Source organism: Meles meles, chromosome 6 (assembly GCF_922984935.1).
Source record: "Meles meles chromosome 6, mMelMel3.1 paternal haplotype, whole genome shotgun sequence".
Taxonomy (NCBI): Eukaryota; Metazoa; Chordata; class Mammalia; order Carnivora; family Mustelidae; genus Meles; species Meles meles.
In genome coordinates, this window is record NC_060071.1 from 4,180,934 (window position 1) to 4,202,214 (window position 21,281).

The following is a 21,281-nucleotide window of genomic DNA, read 5'->3' on the forward strand; positions in this document are numbered from 1 at the left end:
CCAACAAGGACAGCCAGACCCCCAGCGGACGCTGTGAACAGAGCGTATGTTTAGTACCTGAGCTAGACCTCCGGCGTGCATCAGTGTGATGTCGGGCATCCAGGAGCATCCAGGAACCACCAAGCCATAGAGCGCAATCACGAAGTAAGGGACAGAGTAGAAGAGATAGGCCAGCATCTGCATTGAACAGAGAAATGACATCGTCAGCAGCTTCACAGTCAGCCCCGCCTGACGAAGAGCACAAAAGATGAACGTTTTTATCTCTGAGAATATTCATTCCCGCTTCCTACATGCGTCCCCATGTTCCCATTCTTAAAGAAACAAACACCCATGTTAGAAAGACCATGGGCTTCATAACTACTTGACCTGGATTTTAGGATAAGCAGCGGGATCCTTTAGGTAGGGCTCTTGAAATTGCGTGTAAAATCGGCAGAGCTCAGCCGGGCAATCCAAAGCAATCTGGGAACAGAAACAAGTTCATTACATAGTTGCAATCCCATCAGAGTCTCAGCATTTGCTGGGAGGGCTAAAGGTTCCAGGTTCAGCCACAGGCCACTTTAAGGGCATATGGTAGAAGCTCATCGGTAGGAGGGGAAAGAAAAGCAATGGTCTGCAGATCTGCTCCGAGGAGACGAAGAGGTTAACAGCGGAGCAGGGAATACCTGACGCCCTGCCCCGGCGTACTCCGTCAGGGCCAAGACTCCCACTGGCCAAAACACCGCTCCCACCAGATGACCAGTTTCACTCTTCCCAGGAAGAAATAACTAGCCAGCTGTTCCGTGCGGGAAGAAAAGGACATTGCTAGCCCAAACTCCTCTCACTATTCTGTGCAGAATTTAAAACACAGCCTCCTCCACTCTGCAGCGCCTCACAGAGCACATGGCCTCTGGGGGCAGTAAAGGGTGATCCGAAAGCAGGGTCCCGTGTCCGCCTTGAGAGGGAGCAGAGCAGAGCAGAGTTGGTCACAGCAGACTTCTGGCCACGGAAGAGACAGTCTCCCTGGCACATCACCAGGTCCCCTCTGAGTCACCTCCCTCCTGCATCGCTCGTGTCCTCGGTCAGAAATGTCCTGCCTGGATGACATCCGGGGACACGGGCCAGTGACAGAATGGGTACAAACCAGCCCAGGCAGAAAAGCGCATCTGCAAAAGTCCCGCCCCCACGCCCACATCTTGCTGGTGCACAGAGGAGCGGACACGACTCTGCAGGGATACAGCCAGGCTCGTCTTTGTTGCTGCTGTTCTCTTCTCTCTGGAACAGCAAACCAACCAAAGAGCAGTTTTAAGGTCACCTGGCTGGCTCCATTGGTAGCACGTGCGACTGCTGATCTCGGGGGCCTGGGTTCAAGCCCCATGTTGGGCATGGAGATTAGTTAAGAAAAGCAAAAGTTTTACTGCTCTGTACTCTGAGCAAACCCTCCAGCCCTGTCTTCTCCTTTACATCCCTTCCCTGTGCCACTCCTCCCGTTAGCTGACTCGACTCCCGAAAATTTCTGATGATCTACAGCTGGAGACCAGAGCTTCTTGCTCTGAACCCAGCCAGCTGCACAGAGTGTACGGTTCAAGGACGCCAAGACAGTGGGTCAGGTACATCAGCTCACACTCGCCACTCGCCTCACACTTGCTGTGCAAGCCAGCAGGCTGAGAGCAGTCATTGTCACTGAAGCTGAGTATAGTTACTCATGTGATGCTGGCCGCTGAAATTCGTTTCCCCTAAGAACAAATCATGGCACTCGGCATTGCGAAGGATCATCCATCAGTAAAGATCGTAACTAGTAACCCTATGTGGTCAACACTTACCGTGTCTAAGGCCCTCTGTAAGTGTTTGATGTTTGTTCTCTCATTTAATCTTCAAACCAGCACCGTAAGGTAGGTGCTGTTACTTTACAGCGGAAGAAACTGAGGTCCGAGAGGTTAAGTCATTTTTCCAAGGCCACACAGCCGGTAAACAGCCAGAACTCTAACTCCTTGCTCTGGACCCCTCCTCACTGCCCTGTCCCTACTCCTGAGAACACAAGGCATGCTCTGTGCCACAGTGTCACTGGCGTCTTCAGGAACCACCCTTCCCAAAGACAATGGCATTTAAAGCAGAAACAACAAAGAAACCAAAAGAATGAGACTGTACTAGCTCATTTCTCAGGCACCCTAACATCGGGGAAGAAAGAGATTCCGGGCAGGCTTAGTCCAAGGAGGCAAAGGAGGTGCACCTGGCAGCCCAGCGCCCCCCCAACCCCCGAGGGGGTCGACCTGGCGGGTGGGAGAGTGGCAGCAAGCCGGGCCGGGTTTTGTCGGGGCACTAGGAATCCTGATTAAATATACATTTTTCTTTAATATTCCTGTGATCTGTTACGCTTACCAGTCCTCTAAACAGACAAAATCCAGTTGCCAGGAGGAGACACACGACCAGCATTAAATCAAATGGTCTTCTCATCAGGTCCTTCGCTTGGGCTTCGTGAATGACCTAAAATAAGAGTTCGTAACCAATGAGCAGGCCCAGAGCGCCAGAGAAGCATCAGAGATCTACGGACGGCTAAGCGCTCTGGTGCTGGACGGTGAGAGAATTCTCTGGATGGGGGATTCGTGTCATAAACCACTGGCCACCCAACCTAGGAAAATCGTGCCCTGCCTCCTCTCTGCTTCTGCTCTGCTCATGTGAAATGAGGAGCTGGGGCAGGGCTGTCTTGAAGGGCCCTTCGCGCTCTATGAATCGTTTTTTTGTTTTTTTCTTGCAGTAACAGTTTTGTGATTATAGATGTAAGGTGCGTTTTTAAAAGGTAAACCATAAACCCAGCACGTTATTAGGAGCCACTCTGTTTTTCTGGAGACCTCTGTCTACTTACCTATCTGATCTACATGTATTTTTTTTTTATAAAATTATGACTTTATGTATAACCAATTTTGTATTTGTTCTTTTGACACTTAACATCTACCTATTTTACAAGCCCTTTCCCACGTTACTAAAACCTCTCCTGACACGTCGTGTCACACGGAAGCACATTTCAGCCGTGCTCTCACTGTCGGACACGTGGGCATTTGCACCGTTAACGTGGTGATGAGCGATCCTGTACAAAAATCTTGACCGCATCTCTCCGACGACCGTCCGAGGACAGGGCCCTCGACGTGGGATTACTGGGTTACGGGGTTAAATTTGCTAAGGCTGACGACAGCAACAAATTGCCTCGCGGAGCGAGTCTGGAGCGAGTCTGGATTTATGTTCCTGTCCGCGCTGTGTGACAATGGCCATTTCTCCCTGGCCATCACTGTGTTTGGACATTTACAAAATGATGGTGAATAGTTTTCTGTGTCTCAGGGCATGAGCGGTGTTGACACACTGATGCGGAGACTTTTTTAAAAGCGGTGGAGCCCAGGGCCATGGGTACTTCCTGGTGTTTAACAACCACCTCATTCCTCAAAAGGATGTCAGTGTGTCACCCTGAGTGTGCACAGCAGGTGTCTAATTGTTTACAAATGAGGTTTATACATTACAGTGCATTTCATGAACTTCACTAAGTCTTATAGTCAACTGAATAATCAGGTTCTGAAGATCGCTAGTAATTCACATTCCATGTATCACTTTGCTTTATGGATCTTGCTTAAGGGTCTAATACCTATAAGAGGAAAAGAAACTTAGATGTCACTAGCTTAGAAGTGAAGACCTTAACAGAGTACCTGCCCGGCCAGCGTTGCTTCACCTTGACCGCCTTGGCCGTGAATGCAAGGGAAGTGTCTCAGAAGACGTCCTGTACCAGTCTCCGGATGCCTGGATCCCTTGGTAAATTAGACCCTAAGGCTGTGTGTGCCGCCCTGCCCGGGAACCCCTGCAGCCTCCCCTTGGGGCGGTAAAGGCACTGGCTTCTCTGCAAGGGGTGCCCAGAGGCTCAAACACCAGGCCTTTAAGAGCCCCAGACAAACCACACAGTCCACACACTAAAGCGGGATCTGATGGGAACAGCCAATGTGACAGGTGGTACAGGGAGTTCCAGAAAGCCCAGCCCATCCGGCTGAAGCAGATGTGTTCAGACAGAAACAGACCATCTCTGCCACTGTAACTAAGGTGTGACCAGTGCACAGAATCAGCACCGTCAAATGGACTGGCCCGGATGGTCCAGTGCACGGAGGCACGGTTCGAGCCAGGAGATGTCAGCGAGCCCCGTGAGTTTGGGAACAGGTTACAGTTAACATAATAAAATCACCTTTGAGGGATAATTATAAATTTCTGATGGCTGATTATAGATTCTGAAACCAGCCCAGACAGGAAGACAAGTATACGGTATGCTTAAGATAAAGGCAGGGCAAATGCGGGTTCCATACTTCCCTATTTAAAAGAAAGAAAGAAAGAGAGAAAGTCAAAAGTTTGCCAAAAAAAGCATCGCTAAACACCAGTAACATTCAGGACACCCACCTCAAGTAATTTTAACACTGTGCTGTGGACCAGGCAATATTCTTTATGAGACCAAATAAAACAGGTCAATTTAAAAATACGAGGTGCTCATTACCAGCATGTCCTAGCTACCGTTATTTTTTTAAAGAATATTCAATATAATGCCCTGATTGTTTACACACATAAACAGTAACCTCTTTCATGTTAGCTTTCGAGAGCCTTAATATTAATACTAAATAACATACATTTATCAACTGTGTCAAAGAGAAACATATGATAAAAAAAAACGTTGTAAGAAATATTTGCACACTGCAGGTAGCCGCAGACACAGATACCTCCTCTAAGTCCTAAATTTCTGGAGTCGCTGATTGTCTCATCGATCAGTGTACACTTCTGAAAGTTCTCAAAAGCATTTCTTAACAGGTGAGATGACGAAGGGGAAAAGGAAGAATTCGGCATACCGCCATCTGGTAGGCTTGGAATAACAACCCAGACAGCTTCTCTGTCTATGAACGCTGTTTCAGAAGAGGAGAATGAATTTTAAGGTAAAGTTTCTTACCCACAATGTTTCCCGGCACAAAAACGACAATGCTCATGATAATAGATCCAACCCAATAGAGACCAATGGTTCTATAACTTTCCCTGCAACGAAAAAATCTTGGCTTAGTGCACTCGAGTTAGGATACAGTTAGCAAAAGATGATGCGCATGATTAGCATTATCCTAAGGTAAAGTGCACGACTCGCAGCTTACTGAATCGATAGTAATCAGTCAACCCTAAGGGGCCCTAGTGGTCAAATTTCATCCCCATCTGTGATACGACAGAACCCTATTTGTGTCCTTTTGAATAGGAGGTACGCTTCTGCCCTAATCACCTGCTAAACTACAACACGGTCCGTCGCCGTCCAGGGAGGCCTGCGTTTCACTGTGTCCTGTGAAGCTCACGGCAGGGAAGGAAAAAGAAGGTTCCAGACAGAAAGGAAATTGGACCCATGCTTTAAGGCATTATAAGTACGAGTAGCAGGATGTTAAGTGGACTTTCCCTGGTGTCAGAAGGATGAAGGGCTCAGGGCCGTCCAGCCCGTGTCCTAACGGAGCGGCGGGCACAGACCCCGAATCCTCACAGGCGAGGGTGGCCAGAAGCTCTTCCGGTTGGAACCCCTGCTCATCCCACTCCATAAGGGGCGATGAGAGACCGCAGGGAGATTCTCTGAAGGGAGACAGAGGGGGGCACACTGCGCTTTCTGCCCTGCCCCATGCCCCAAGCCAAGGGTTGCTGCTTCCCAAGAGGCCAGTTCACAACGGCTGGGACTGTCAGCAGGACCAGTGAGAACCTTCCCAGCAGGGATAAACGGACCCAAAGAAGCCCCGACCCACTCCTGGCTGCCTCCAGGCAGAGCCAGGTAGTCTCAGAAATACCTGATGTACGCCCTGGAGGCTTGGGAATGTTCGTGAAGAGACAGGCTGGGACCTGGAAGAGTCCCAGAATGACTAGAGCTGTCCCTGGGCTCACGACTGAGGGCACAGGCTCGGGGCAGGCGGTGGGTCGAGGTGAATTCCACCTTGTCTGGGCAAGAATCCATCGTTTTCTCTAACCTGGAGCCACAGGGAGGCCTGGGAAGGTGGCCAGGCTTGAGAGGATCCTGCCCCAAAGGGTACACGTTCTTGGGGACAGGGACGCCAGCAGGAAGCAGCAGTGGGCGTGCCACCACGGGCAGGGAAGTCCCACGAATTCAGCCGGTGAGCGCACCGCTCACATGACGGCTCTGCGGCACGCAATGTCCTGGGCTGGGGTCTCCGAAGAGCGCACCTCCGTGCCCCACACGACAGGCCTAGGCGTATCACAACTGAGGGCCCAGATCCCCAGAAACCAGAAATCATCACGTAAGACCGCCCCTCGTGCCTCAGCTCCACGTGCATGAACATGCAAGGAGGCCGCTGGAGATGAGACTGTCCTTACGAGACGACAGTCAGGAGCGGAAGGGTCTGCCCAAGCTGTCCCTATGGCTGGGGATCGTTCAAAGGGACATGGTCAAAGGCAGAGGGGCCAAGGAAAGACCTTGTGTTGACTCCGTCTAGCCCGTGTCCCTGCAGCGCGTCTCCCCATGCCTGGGTACCTGTTCGTGCCTTTGCCCCGCCTGTGGTTTCCTTACACACGCACTCTCGGCGGCTAAGCTGACCCAGGGGCACACACGCGGACGGACGGACTTACTCCCACGCGATGGCCGCCACCATCACCAGATACATCAGATAATGAGCGGAGCCGTCCCAGTAGCACATCATGTGGCCGTGCGCCGTGTTCAGGTACGGCTCACCCTAAGGAGAGAGTCAGAGAGCGGTCGGCTTCCAGTCGGACGCACACAGCCCCGCGCACACCGGCCCGGACTCGAGGAGAGCGGAGCAGGCAGCCGGCTTGTGTTTGTCCGCGGAGACGAACCGAGGCCGAATCCCAAACTTCACCCTGAAGCCGCCGTCGCTGAAGGTGTCCACGGGATGGCCCGAGCCTGGCTGGCCGTCGTCTGACATGTCGGGTGACGCGCGTGGGCGGTGACACGAGGCCGGTGACATCACGGGCAACCGTGGTGGCACAGCTAACTCACCGAGGCCGAGTCGATCTGTCACCAGGTGCATGGCTCTGGCCGGAGGGGCTGCGGGGAGGACCCTGCCCGCCCGGCCACCAGCCGCCCCGCGTCCCTCATCTGCGTGCCGATCCCCGGGCTCGTGGGGCTGAGGCTGCTCCGCACCCGGGCACTCAGACAGACAGACAGACGGGCACCCCACCCCCCTCAACCTTCCCAGCCATCCTACAGGACACACACAACTCAGTCCTCTCTACGCACGTGGAAACAGGGCTCCGAGGGGTCATAGGACCGGCCTAAGGTCACATGGCAGCATACCGTCAAAAGCCACACTTGTGAGAAATTAATTTTATCAACGTGAGATCATGGCATGCACTACGCTTCCCTCCTCCAGACGGCTCGCAAAAGTCACGGTCGGATTTGCGGGGGGTTTTAGCGTCATTCTGACACCCCCTCGTTCTCCTTTCTCCTCTCCTCCACGTTCATGCTCTCCTGCCTTGGGTCCCCCCCGAGACGCCCTCAGTCCTGTCTGCAGCAGCCAAGAGGGGGCCCCGCTGAAGCCTCACGCTCCCGGACAGGGACAGACCTGTCGTCTGTCCCCACGAATCAGATGGAATGAAGACCGTGGAGGAAGTGGCAATACCACAGCAGCTGGACTTGTGTGTCCATGCCTGGCCGCGTCCTCTCTCTCTGACGTGCCCTGGCTGGACAATCCAGTCCAATGTCATGGCTTCATTTCCCACCGACACACCTGGCCCTCGGAGCCAGAGCCGGCCTCTCCTGGCAGCCAGATGGGCGTCTTGAACTGGACGGCCCGCGGGCCCTTCCAACCCCCCGAACTCCTTTCACTCCGCAGCTTCTGCCCTCTGCCAAGCCCAGCACCCAGCCTGGCTGGCTCAAAGCCACAGGGCCATCTTTGTCATTCCTCTCTCCTCTGCAGTCTGTGGGCAAGTCCTGTCAATTCTCTCTGAGCTCCCCATGGGCCACCCTCTCTCTCCGCACAGCCTCGTTCAAGCCCTCGGTGCCCCTCATGGAGCCAGTCCCGCACGGTCTCTCTGTCCCCTCCTCTCCAATTCACCAGCCCAACGAAAGGTCACGAGGCCTGGTTCTTAACACGTTGCTCTTGTGCTCAAAAGCCTCCCGCGGCTGGGTGTCGCCTGCAGGCCCGGCCCTGCCTCCCCCATCTGGCAGCCGGGCGCCCAGAACCTGGCCCTGCAGACCTGCCCAGAGCAACACCCCCTCCCACCTTCTCACACCCTTTGTGCCTCACCGCTTGCCACCGTCACCAGCCCCACGTCTGCGCCCTTCAGCAGCCACCTCGTCCCCAGACCCTCCCTGTCCCGGACTCAGGAGGTCCCAAGCTCTCCAGCTCTTCCACCTGCCTCTCGGGCTCACAAGCCGCCGAGTGTGGGGGCTCTTCTGACCATGGCCTCCGCGCATTCCGGCCTTGGCCATGTTCCATCTCCCCCTTCTCCCCGGCGAGACTTCAGGTACCGTGTATACTCCGAAGGCCCCCGAACCTCTCCGTCAGGAACGTTCCTCAGAGCTCAAGCCCTGCAAAGCCCTGCCAACGGAGACATCTGCCGGGATGTCCCTCCACCACCCGAAACGTGACATGTCCCCAGCTGAACTCCGCGTCATCCCTGCACACCTGCAGCCGGGCTGACCGTGGGGAGACCCTGCTGTTTCTCACCTCCAGGCTCTTGCTCAAGCGCCCCTTCTCCTTGGAGGGCGCTCCACCCCCCTCGTCCTTCTGGAAAACGCTCACCTTCCAATTTCATTGCCAGTTAAAAAACAGCTAGAGCAACGTCACTAAATCAATGGGGCACCCCTGACCACTTCCAGCCCCGGCTCGTCCCTGCGTACAGGCAGACCTTGTTTTCTGGCCCTCGGCTTTACCGTGCCTTGCAGACATGGTGTTTTCACACGCTGAAGGTCTGCGGCAGTTCTGCGGCACAGGTCTCTCGGGGCCGTTCCTCCGACGGCATCTGTTCGCTTTGTCTCTGGGTCACGTTCGGGTAATCCTGACGATATTTCAAACTTTTCCATTATCATATTTGTGATGGTGATCTGGACCGGTGACCTCTGATGTTACTACTGGGACCGTGTGGGTGCCCCACGCACGGCGGCGACTGTCGGGTGTGGTCTGACCGCTCCGCCTCCCTGCAGCCCGCCCTCTCTCTCCCTGTCCTCAGCAAACTTCACTGTTGTTGTATTTGAGGAAACTATCACAGCCACCCCAACCTTCAGCAGCCCCCATCCTGATCGGCCAATAGCCAGCGACTTCACGGCAAAGACCCTCCACCAGCAAAAAGATGAGGACGTCCCGAAAGCTCAGGTAATAGCAAGTTTTTAGCCAAAAAAAGTATTTCAATATTAAGGTATACGCGGGTTTTAGGCTGTAGATCTCACACTACAACATCGTGTAAATATAACTTCTAGATGCACCAAGAAGCCAGAAACTTCACGTGGCTTGCTGTGCACTGAGATTTGCTTTATTGCGACCGTCTGAGACCAAACCCGCACTGTCTCCACGCTGGGCCCCGACTGCCCAACTCGTGTCTGTGGGACGGAATTCTCCCTGCAATCCCTCGGGTTTAATAACACCAGCATCTTCCCCGAAGCAGGAGGCAGGATGTCTTCTTCGACCGTCTCCCCATCGCCCCCAACTTACCCCTGAGTCCCATCCCCTCCAACCACTCAGAGTCTCTGGAATTCGTCCCTCCTCCCCACCTCCTCTGCTTGGCTCTGCCTAAGCCATCCCCACACCCTTGCCGGCCCTGCAAAGCCTCCCGACTTGTGTCCCAGCTCCCAGCCCTGACAGTCCCCTTGAAGTCCATCCTCCCCAGAGCTGACTGCATCGTTCCCTGACTTAAAAATCTTCCCTCAAATGTGAGATAAAGTCCAAATTCCCTTCGCTTAACATACGAAGCTCCCCACTGTTTGAAACAGAGATGAAGACTATAATTTCCTGCGCGACCCTGAGTAAGTTACTTAACCTCTCGGGCTGGATTCATCACCCCATGAAACAAGGAAAGAGGACTAGCTCCGTCAAGGGCAGGTAGCCCTACAAGACGATGACAGGGAGAGAAGGATCTTCAACACCAAATGGCTCCCTTCAGTGCCTCGGTGTTCTCCAACACACGTTAAGAATGGCCTGGGCTTCTGGATATGGTAGTATTTTAATAAGACACCAAACACTAAACTCCTTTAGAGTGTACCATTTATAGTAAATAGAAGCAAAGGAGAAAGGTAGCGGACCCGGAGTGAGGGAGGAAGGATCAGACCCAACGCTGAAAAGAAGTGCCTCCTACGATTTAATCCCAACTTTCTGCCTCACTCTGCACAGGAATAAACCACCTACGTCTGCGGCAGTGAATGAAATACCACGGGTCCTACCCCCTACACTAAATGCAGGCGTCTCCTCTGTCATCCCTGAGCGACGGGACGTGTGTGGCCGACCCTTGGGCGTAAGGCTAAGGTCACTAAGCGATTCCGTACCTCTCTCAAGTAGTGCGTCATGAACCCGTCAATGATTCCGTCCTGTTCCAGGCCTATGATGAGGCTCACCACGCTGGTGAATCCAAACACCGCGTACACTAGAGCAAAGGAAGAAGCCGTTACCGATGTCTTTATCTCTCTGCCAAGTAAGCTCTACGCCCACTGTGGGGCTTGAACCCAGAACCCCCGAGATCAGGAGTCAACATGCTCCAGGCCTGAGCCAGCCGGGTTCCCCAAGAAAGAAATAGATTAAAAAGCAGCAGCTTGGGGGCAATGACGTAGAGCTTGGCATTCACCGAAAAGAGTGACTTGGGCTTCATCTTTTCCAGAAGGCACTGCAGGCACCGTCAAGACGACTAACAGAAGGACCCTCCTGCACAGAAGGACCCTCGCCTTGTCATGGATCTCCGCGTCATTGCAGGAGTGCTCTCCGAGGGGACATGCCCCGGGGGGACGGAATCACACACTCACCTCCTTACTCTGTGCCACAGGACCATACCCGGCCACCCCGTCCATCCTCCACGACCTCCCAGAGGCTGCCGTGGGCCACACCCGCATCCCCCCTGCAGCCAGCTCACCCGATGCCCGCCTGTTCCACACTGAAGAGCCCGAAGACGGACAGTGACCGACGGGCAAGTTGGAAGAGGAAAGGCCGGTGATTTTTTAAAATGGGTACAAGACGGCACATTGAATGTGAAACAAGCCAAGCCACGGCGTCTCAAGAGACTCTCACTCAAGTTTTAAGAATCTCTGAAATGGGGGTGCCTGGGTGGCTCAGTGGGTTAAAGCCTCTGCCTTCGGCTCAGGTCATGATCTCAGGGTCCTGGGATCGAGCCCCGCATCGGGCTCTCTGCTCCGCAGGGAGCCTGCTTCCTCCTCTCTCTCTGTCTGCCTCTCTGCCTGCTTGTGATTTCTCTCTGTCAAATAAATAAAATATATAAAAAAAAAAATTAATAAAAAAAAAAAATCTCTGAAATGGCCCACGAGCTCCCAGCAGCAACCAGCTACGGAAGGAGGCAAGGGGTCAAACTTAGTGCATGTTAATTTATCAACAGGGCTGCATTTTCAAGCTGTATCCCCTCACAAGCCATGTGGCGGGCAGGACAAGAATTCGAAGGTGGACAGAAGGACAGCCACGACAGAATCAATGGGAGGTTACTTTCCGGAGAAGGGGAGCCGGCCTCGCCGAGTCCGCAGCCGGGGCGGCGGCGTTCACATCCTCTCCAGGCTGCAAGGCCCCCGTGTGCGCCCTGCCCCGCAGACCCGGCCTCCCCGTGCCCTCCGAGCCTGTGCTCCAGATCCTGCTGTCAGGATCAGCCACCAAATGTCCCCCAGAAGAAAGCACTCCGCATCAGCTCACTGAGGCTGACGGGGGTGTCCTGTGCTGGGTCTGAGGCGACCAGCCCGGCCCCCAGGATGCAGCGTGCTCAGGCCAGGACACAGACGAGACCAGACGGCTGCGGGAGTCGGAGCGAGCGTGCTCAGCGCTGGGGGGGCTGGGAGAGACCCAAGTCAGCTAAGCGTGAACTCCACGGAGAGGGTGGGCAGACAGCAGCAGGAACTCTTGAAAGCTGGGCCGGGGTCCGAGCACAGGCAGGTGGTGTGAGGCAGCAGCAACGATGTGGGCCTTGAGCTCAGAGCCAGCCCCTCTACCCCCTGGTTGTGCAACCTCAGACAAGTCACATCATTTACCGAAGCCTCGGGGTCTTTTACACGCAAGGTGGGAGAAATTAGTTACTTACAATGCTTCCCCTCCCCACCTTCGCCCAGACCCACGGGGGGCCGAGGATATTCCCCACATGCCACTGATGGTGTACGCAGCCACACGACTCGTTCGGCCGTGCAACGTGCATGAAGTGACTGTGGCCACGCCCCGTCTCCTCTGCCGTGAGAAAGGCCCACGCGGGGAGCTGCCGGTCCAAGAACAAGCAGACACGTGGGGCAGCCGATGCACAGCTGTCCCAGCCGATGGGCACACCCATGAGTGTTTACACCCCGGACTGGAAACACCTGGAGAGTCCGTCCATGGACGAATGGATAAAGAAGATGCGTGTAGACACAATGGAGTATTACTGAGCCGTAAGAAAGGAGGAAGGAAGTCCGGCCGTTTCCAACAACCTGGTGGACTTGGAGGGCATTACGCTAAGGGAGACGAGTCAGCAGAGAAGGACCGGGGCTGTATGGTCTCCCTCACCGACGCGGAACCCGAGCAAGCTGAGCTCACGGGAACAGAGACTGGAACGGTGGCTGAGGGGCTGGCGAGGGGGGACACGGGGAGATGCTGGTCGAGGGGTACAGACCGACAGTGACAAGATGAGTAAGTGGTCAGCGCGGCGACGGTGGCTAACAAGACCACACTGTACGCTCAGGGTTCTCACCACAGGCCATAAAAGGTACTGATGTGACGTGAGGGACCCTCCGGTGAACGACCTTGTCGGGGTCACCGTCTCACGGTGTAGCCGTGTGTCACACCATCCCCAGGGTAGCCCTTACACCCGCCCAGTGTCGGATGTCAAGTGCGTCTCAGCAAATCTGCGGAAACATGGGCACGTCTGTTGCTGCTGCAGGACACCAAGGTCTGAGGGGCTCTGACCCGCAACCTCACCAACGCAGACTGGGAACCAGGGAAGGCCCAGTCCAGCTCCCAGCAGGGGAAGCCCTCAAAGGCGGGGATGGCTTTGCCAGAAGCAGCGTGGGACAAAGAGGAGCCTGGCTTCTGGGGTCAGTGACATTCTCACTATATGACCTTGACCACCTGTCTCAGCGGCCCCGAGCCAGCTTCTTCGTCTGAAAGTGGAGAGAACTTGTTGCGAGGATGCAATGAGCTAATACGGCCCCAGCACTTGGGGCCACACCAGGCGCATAGTAAGTGCTTGATTGGGGTGTTTTTATTTATGTAATGTACATGTCTATTTTTCAGGCACTGCTTAAGTATTCGACAAATATCACTGAACGCAGCAACCCCCATGGGGAGCGTTATTATTTTCCTCACCATGCAAACGTGCGGACCAAGACACTGTACAGCTCAGCTCCATGCCAGGTGGAGGGAGCGGCCAGAAGCAAGGCAAAGGCAGGAAGCCCGGGAAGGAGGTACGGCAAGAGTGGAGGGCAGAGGTCAGAGCACAGCTGGGGGTGGGGGCAAGGAACAGAGGGGCCTCCTGCCTGGCCCTGGCATTGACCTTCTGCCATGATGCCTGCTGGGAAAGGGTGGGGTCCACGGCCCAGAGGAGGTGTTCATCTAGAGGGCAGGACTGTTGCCCTGAAATACTCCTACTTCCTGCCACTTCCCCAGTGGGGCTCAGGGTACTGAAGGCAGACGACTTCTTCATTGGGGGGGGGGGGGGAACATGAGGAAGGCAAAGTCCCGATAGCTGCACTTCGAGGGGGACACCAACCGCCTCCCTCCCACGGAGACGTACCATAGAACAGTGGGTCCCGGGGTGGTTTTCTTTTGACCAGGACACGAGCCAGCAGGGCCACCAGGAGCAAGATGAGGGCAGCAACCCCCACGATCGTCCAGGAACTGCAACAATCAGAACAGGGAGGCGGTCACTTACCGAAATGAACACGTGGACGCGTGGAATTTCCTGGCTGTGGATGCTCTCGCCCCCACGTCTGCCTCTGCCTCCAGCTCTGGGGCCGCAGGCTTAGCGGGGTGGACCTGCAGCCCTCTGGCCGCTGCGGGCCACCCATGTGACTCTCAGGGATGGGAAGCATCAGCTCCTCACTCACCCTAGCCTGCGCACCTGCACCCTCCACGCCATCCCACGCCCCTGAAGACGGTCCCTGCCCCACCCCCCAACTCACCCCCCGCACCTCCAAATCCTGTTCCCAGGTGACTGACAGGCCTAACCGCTGAATCTGTCGCCTCTCTCAGGGCCAGAAACCCTCGGACTGCGCTCCAGGAAGCACAGAGCAGTCTCAGCTACACACACCTTCCAGAAGGACCAGGAGGAAGGGCCCCAGGCCACACACATAATCAAAGGGGCCAAAGGATAAGGCCAGTCCAAGGAGGGAGGAGTTTGGGCCAGAGCTGCAGCCAGAAGGGAGCCAGCCCCCCACACCAGGGCCAGCAAGCCGGAGTCCAGCCCCGTGCCCAGAAGGTAAGGTGAGTCTGGGGTGGGCACAAAAGACTTGGTACCAAGGAGACTGGGGTCCAAGGCCCCTTCCCCATGGGCAGCCCTAGGGCGTGAGGCTCGGTTGAGTTAGCAGTCGAGACACCTGGAGTCTAGGACCCCTTTGCCACTGCCCAACTGAGCGACTTGAGAAAGCAATGTCATTTCATCATCTGCTTATTAACTCACTTTAAAACACATTAAGGATAAGATGTGTTATGTACCCATGCGCTGGCACTGTGGATGAATGGAGGCCATCCTTCCCTGTCTCATGGAGGGTCCAGTCTCAGTGGACTCTGAGCCCTCTCACCCAGGAGGTCACCTCCAGTCCTGCAGAGATGCGCTCTCTCTCACACCCGGGCACCCAGCAGGGCTGGCAGGGCTAGACACAGGATCACGTGGCCCTCTCCAACGGCCCGCTACACCCCGGCCTCCTCAGCTGAAACCCCGTCCACACCACCACAGCCCAAGAGCATCTTTTGGATCACCTTTGCTATATGCCCCTGGGGCTTCTGGAAAATACCTTCCTCAGTCACAGCTTCCACCAGGACCCAACAATACCTCCCAACAGCTGAGGGGCAAACTCATGCTGAAGCCCGCTCCGCACCCCCTGCAGTCGGAATGGGTGTTAGAAACCTGCCCCCAGCATAAGAGAGCTCGGTGAGGAAGTGGGAAGCAAGCTGCCCAGGCTGCATGTAGATGGGCCCCCACGAGACTGATCACGGGGGCAGGAGAGCTGTATCCCCAGCACCTGCCCCCAGGCCCACACAGAGTCAGGGAATGGGCTCTGGGCCTCAGGAACACCCAGATTGCCAAATGCCGTCCTCCACCTACAGAAACGGAATCCGTTGGCTTGGGGCAAGGGAATATGCAGCTTTTTTCAAGATTCCTGGATGAGTATGACAAAGAAAGTCTGCCTGGGAACTCCTGTTAGGGTATATAGGAATTAATGAATGGATGAAGGAGGGAAGGAGGGGGAGAAGAAGCCAAGAAGGAGAAATGGATGGATGGATGGATGGATGGTGGATAATGAACGAATAGACAGATGGTGGATAGCGGATGGTGAATGAATGGATGGATGGATGGACAGATAACAGATGGTGGATGATGGATGGATGGTGGATGGATAGATAGATAATAGATGGTGAATGGATGGACGGATGGATGGTGGATGGATAGATGGATAATAGATGGTGAATGGATGGACGGATGGATGGTGGATGGATAGATGGACAGATGGATGGATGGTGGATGGATAGATAGACAAATGGATGGATGGTGGATGGATAGATAGATAATAGATGGTGAATGGATGGACGGATGGATGGTGGATGGATAGATGGATAATAGATGGTGGATGGGGATGGATGATGAATGGTGGATAGTGAATGGATGGATGGATGGACGATGGATGGATATATGGTGGTTGCATGGATGGATGGATGATGGATGGTGGATGGCAAATGAACAGATGAATGAATGAATGATGGATGGATGGTGAATGATGGATGATGGGATGGATGGATGACAGATGACAGAAGGATGACACACTTCTATGATAAGAATGAGGATGACTGTGTCCAGGTAAGATGCTGAAGTAGGAAATTTCTAGTGGTGTCCATCCATGGCTCCTTCCTGTAGGGATAAGCCAAAAGAGCAAAGGATGGACAAGGAAGCTGATGTGGGTCAGGAACGTGATGCTGGACCGAAGCATCCTGTGAGAAGGCAAGAGGTCCGGTGTGCTACGTAAGCTGACAAGCACTTTAATCACAGCCCGAGGCAGGTGGTGGCCAGGAAATGGCCCCCGTCCCTGTTCCTACAAGGACCTATGCACTGTGGCACAGCGGGCGCCCTCGGGGGGCGTGTGAGGGTCGTGTAAACTGCGCTCTCACAACTGCCGCCTGGCAGAGGAGCAAGGAGCGAAGCGAAACTGGGGCGGCAGATTCCGAGCGGATCCCAGGGACCACCAAGTGCAGGACCGGCTCAGAACCGAGAGAGAAGGATCTGGCAGGACTTGGTGGGGGCGGGCGGGTGCTGAGACACACAGAAGGGTGAAAACTTTGCTAGTCTTGGACTGGGGGCAAGAGGGTTACTGATGGCCCTCCATGAAGGGACGTGTACGGGTAAGCATGAGAAGAGAGAGAAAGTGTGTGTGTGTGTGAGAGAGAGAGAGAGACAATGAGACTGACCGATCCTAACTCTTTCCTGACTCTGTAACCTGCCTTGCTTTTTCTGGTTTTCAGGCTTTCATAAAGGGCCTGGTGGGAAGGAAGCTTCAACTAATCCAGCTGATTCAAACCTAACCGAATGCCTGCTACGCACAAGGCCCCGGGCTGGGCCAGACGACGCCACGGTGAGCAGGGCCTGGGAAGGTGAGTTCTGACCACAGCGAGGGAACTCTCGTGGGAGAGGCACAATCCCAGGGGGCCAGGTAGACAGAGAGATCCTTCATGCTTGGAGGGAGGGTCTGGAGGCTGTCAAATCAGGGATGGCTTCCACAGTCAGGTCGGGGAGGAAGTCCTCCCAGTCAGAGGGAAGAGCATGAACCAGGGCAAGGAGGCAAGGGCTGGGGCAGAGAAGCTCCTGGGGGAGGCTTGGCAGGGCCTGGGGTGGGGAACCGCAGGGAGGAAACAGATGTTTGCCCAGGCCTGGGGCCAGTGTGGAAGGGGAGGTGGGAGTGGGGAGTGGAGGAAGAGGACAGAGGAGCCAGAGGTCACTGGGATTTTACCCTGCAGGGGGATGGGAAGAATGACTGGAACCAATTATTCAAAACTCTGCAGGGCTTAGAAATGTGCTCAATGCTACAGGGCAATACATAATTCAGTGTGTGCTTAGTAAATGCCATCACTATCCTGCCAGGGGCTGAGGCCAAAATCTCAGAGTCATCCCCAAACCCTCTCCAGGACATGCAGACCTTCAGTAAGCCACACTGCTCTCCCCCCAGATACCCTGCACTGAGCCACCCCACCCCTCTCCTCCCTCTGCTCCCTGTTCCCCTACCAGGAAGGCTCTGTCCCCACCTCTTCCCATGCCCACCTCCTGCACCTCAAGTCACCTCCTCCAAGAAGCCTCCCCTGACCACCAGTCGCCTTCCCAGTCACTCATATCACCGCATTTTTTTTTAAAGATTTTATTTATTTATTTGACACAGAGAGATCACAAGTAGGCAGAGAGGCAGGCAGAGAGAGAGAGGAGGAAACAGGCTTCCCGGCGAGCAGAGAGCCCGATGCGGGACTCGATCCCAGGACCCCGAGATCATGACCCGAGCCGAAGGCAGCGGCTTAATCCACTGAGCCACCCAGGTGCCCCTGTCACCGCATTTCTTGATGTCTGTTTCAACACTCCCTTCCCTAACCTTTCCTAGCTTGTCCATAGCTATATCCCCAACATCTGGAACAGAGTCAGGCACAGAGTATGTCCTCAGGAAATATTTGTTGCACTGCGCACCATGCACTGTGGACACTGTATTCACAGACACGTGACATCTGCTGCCCAGAGCTGCAGCTCCCAGGAGATGTGCCCCGGGACGGGGTCAGACCAAGGGCAGTCACGGCCAGTGTCCAGGCAGTGCTCCGTATGGATGGGGGCCATCTGGATAAGGCTGTCAGCAAGTGGTGGCCCCAGCCGTGAGAGAGAAGTGGGGAAGGAAGTCACCGCCCTGGAGGCAGACCCTTATCCCCGGCTCAAGGACTGGAGGGGGTTTGCCACGTGCAGACTGATGCAATTTCCTCAGCACCAACCGCTGGGGGAAACCTAACAGGTTAACTTCTTCGCCCCCACGGACAGCAGGGAACACCAGCAGGCACGGAGGCCTGGCACCTCTCCCGCCATCCCGGCAAGCCTGCAGCTGCCTGGTGCAGGGTGGCTAGCCCGGGATCCCTCACACCAGACTGAGGCGGGGCTTTGAACCGACCCATCTGTGGCCTCTGTCAGCCCCACCCATTTCCTCGGCCTCGAACTGCCGGCTCAAGCCGCGCCTCTACACAAAACGGTCTCTTTGGATCCTGACAATAGGATACAAACATAGGCCATTTCACAGACCAGAAAACTGAGGCCACACCACACGGGTCGTGCCAAAGGCACGCAGAGAACCCGGGTCTTTGCTTGTCGGCCCGAGGCTATTTCTGCTAGTCATTCACAACAGTTTCTAAAATTAATAGGAAACGAGAAGTACGTGCGTGTCCATACATGGAAACGTCCCTGTGAAACGCGAAGCGAACCCGGCACAACCCGAGGGAACACGGCCACGCTCGCAGCTGGCGGCGTCTGCGCCCCCACTCCCCGGCTCCTGGGCTCAAGGGCAGGGGCGTTGCCTCGTTGACCTCCGTCACCCCGGACACCCGGGCCGGCGCGCGCGCCCCGCACTGGGCTCCAGAACCGCACCGAACGCCGGCCCGAGCCCAGCCCCCCGCGCCTCCCCTCCCCCCCCCCCCGGCCCGGAGCGGGGAGCCCCCGCAGGCCGCCGGCCCCAGCCCTGCGGTGGGCGGCTCGAGCCCCATCGGAAAAGTTGCCGCGGGCTCGCGCGGCGCCGAGGCCACTCGGCCGCCCACCCCCGGCCCCGGCGCCGCCCCCGCCGCGCGCGCCCACTCACTCGTGCTGGGCCGCCAGGTGGTTGAAGACATAGGTGACCGGGATGGCCGAGAGGGACAGCACGAAGACGCCGGTGGCCGCAGAGGCACTCATCGCCGCCGCCGCGCCGCTCGCCCTTCAGCGCATCCCGCGCGGCGCCCCGCCCCAGCTTCCGGCAGCGCCCGCGCCCCTCGGCCGTGCCCTTCGGGGCGTCCCGCGCCGCGCCCTCAGCAGCGCCCCCTCTGCGCGCCCGCCCGCAGCCGCCCGGGAGCGCAGCGCCGCGGTGCGGTCCCGGGGGCCGCCCTGGCCGCGCCCCGGCCCGGGAGCGGCGACAGCCCGCGGCGCGGGACAGGTGTCCCGGGGGCGCGCGCTCTGCGAGAAGGCGGCGGCGGCCTGGGAGGTGGGCACGGCCGGCGCGGATCCTCGACGACGACCCGCGGAGACTCTGGGCCGCGCTGCGGACGGCGGGGGCGGGGCGGGGGGTGGAGTCAGACCCGCGGGCGTCGGAGCGGGAAGGGCCCCGCGAGATCATCCACGTGGGGAGCCCTAGGCCGGGGGGACGGGAGGGACGATGTTCCCGAAACCCTGGATCGTCCCCGTGAGCAGCCGACAGCGGGCAGCAGGCACAGGTCGGTGCAGAGAACCGGGTCAAACCCGGGCTGCTCGCTCGCGCGCCGCTGACGTTGGTCAAGATACTTAATTAACCCTTTGGTCTTTTCCATTCTCTGTCCGGTGGGAATAGCGCAGGGGCGATGAACTGAGCCGGTGTGTGCGGATTCACCAACCCCCGCCCCCCCCCCCCCCGCCCGCACCACTCGGAACACCGGGGCCTCCTGCAATTCCCGTCTCTGGGGGTTGAAACTCACCCTGGGAGAAATGCTACGATTTGAGAGACCAGGTAGCGTTCCGGAGGCCCGGGTTCTGCAGGACCGGACGCGCGGGGCCCTGCGCGGGGAACGAGGACCGGGAGGCGAGGGCTGGGACCGCCGTCAGACAGACGCCCACCGGTTATCGAGAAGACGGGAGCCCAGTATGCCCGACGCTGCTTGACCGTGCTGGGGGCGAGGTCTCAGAACCCCTGGGACTCAGCCTGGCATGTTCTGCTGCCCCGGGAAAGCGAAGGACAACGAGTACCAGACAGAGAGCAGCCCGCGCAACCCAGATTGGGGAGCGGTACTCAGTACTAAGCCTGCAGCGGCCCAGGGCCTGGTCGGCTCCTTTCAGAGAGGACGGAGATGAGCCACAGAGAGGCTGTGACAGACCCGCTCTGGGGCCACTGCACTTTCCCAAGCCAGCTCTCCTGATCCCCTACCCGGGTGCTCCCCCGAGGCTTGGGTCTAACTCTGAGGAGGTAATGATAAAACCTTGGCTCAAATCATGACACAGCCAAAGTTTTTCCCAAGGGACATCCTTACCTCTGACCAGGATGTCACCCTCTTCCACAACTACTCCCAGTGTTTGTCACTCTCAAACTCTCTCTTCCTCCAGACAACGAAAACCCCCTCTGAGCCCCTCCGAGCCCATCCCTGAGGCCAGCCCAGCCCTTCCCTCACTACCCAAACCCCGCTGCATGAGTTTTGCCTTCTCTCTCATACCTTGAACCGCTCTGGCTACCCTGGGTCCCTCCCCTCAACCTAGGCACACGCACGACTATGTCCCAGTGTAGACACGGCTCCCTGGGCCAGCGACTCCTCTCCGTTTGCCACCTTCTCTCCTTTCTCACCCACACTCCGTTTTCATGCCCGAGCTCTGCTGAGAGATCCCAAATTATGGTCCTCGTGCTGGCGTCTCCCCCCGGCGCTGCCGCATGGGCGTCCCACAGACTCGTCACAGTCAACCTGGCCAAAATGGATTTCCTTATCGACCTGGAGACCAGCCTCCTCTCATCTGGTGGCACCACCCCTCACCTGACGGGCCAAGCCAGACTCCTGGGAATGCACCTCAGTTCTGGCCGATCCCCCTTCCTCTGGTTTCGGCAGCGCTGCCGGCGCTCCCTTCCAAATACTTCCCAAGTCTGCACCCCACCATCTGTCCGGGTCTGTCTCCGTGTTCTACCCCTTCCCTCGTCTCTCTGGCTCTGATCCCACCAATTCTAGAAGACCTCCCCTGACCCCTTCCTGGGCTTCCCTCCCCCTGCA

At 56.6% G+C, this 21,281-nt stretch overlaps 2 protein-coding genes and 1 long non-coding RNA gene across 16 annotated transcripts in view; 2 read left to right on the plus strand and 1 right to left on the minus strand.

Annotated features, from left to right (window-relative positions):
* The window catches only part of TM6SF1 (transmembrane 6 superfamily member 1), a 39,855-nt gene extending 18,799 nt beyond the window's left edge, over positions 1-21,056 (minus strand). For 3 of the 13 annotated variants that reach the window (XR_006818782.1, XR_006818781.1, XM_046009487.1), the window contains exons 1-7: positions 19,166-21,051; positions 13,879-13,982; positions 4,940-5,022; positions 4,193-4,314; positions 2,356-2,460; positions 367-459; positions 58-177 (exon numbers count right to left, since the gene is read on the minus strand). Coding sequence is in view for 10 of the 13 variants with exons in the window: in XM_046009487.1 (XP_045865443.1) it covers positions 58-177; positions 367-459; positions 2,356-2,460; positions 4,193-4,314; positions 4,940-5,022; positions 13,879-13,982; positions 19,166-19,675 (1,137 nt within the window). In the remaining 3 variants the exon portion in view is untranslated. Of the gene's footprint in view, positions 1-57; positions 178-366; positions 460-662; positions 778-2,355; positions 2,461-4,192; positions 4,315-4,939; positions 5,023-5,798; positions 6,477-6,496; positions 6,565-6,591; positions 6,696-10,459; positions 10,558-13,451; positions 13,567-13,878; positions 13,983-19,165 lie in introns of those variants that run through there. The other 10 variants (XM_046009489.1, XM_046009494.1, XM_046009485.1 and 7 more) reach the window with 10 other exon arrangements.
* LOC123944400 lies at positions 11,444-13,502 on the plus strand. Its single transcript, XM_046009497.1, has 2 exons — positions 11,444-13,180; positions 13,380-13,502. The coding sequence occupies exon 1, from the start codon at positions 12,079-12,081 to the stop codon at positions 12,766-12,768; it is 690 nt and encodes a 229-aa protein (XP_045865453.1). The 5' UTR covers positions 11,444-12,078; the 3' UTR covers positions 12,769-13,180; positions 13,380-13,502.
* On the plus strand, positions 14,224-19,116 carry LOC123944401. 2 transcript variants are annotated; one of them, XR_006818785.1, is made up of 3 exons: positions 14,224-14,567; positions 16,818-16,946; positions 18,735-19,116. It is a non-coding gene; the product is annotated as an uncharacterized LOC123944401 (long non-coding RNA). The 2 variants fall into 2 exon arrangements; XR_006818784.1 differs by having other exon boundaries at positions 14,224-14,562.
* Positions 21,057-21,281: the final 225 nt, after the last annotated feature.

Coding starts and splice junctions, on each gene's coding strand:
- LOC123944400 (XM_046009497.1), top strand. CDS start 12,079: ATGTGGGCCTTGAGCTCAGAGCCAGCCCCTCTACCCCCTGGTTGTGCA.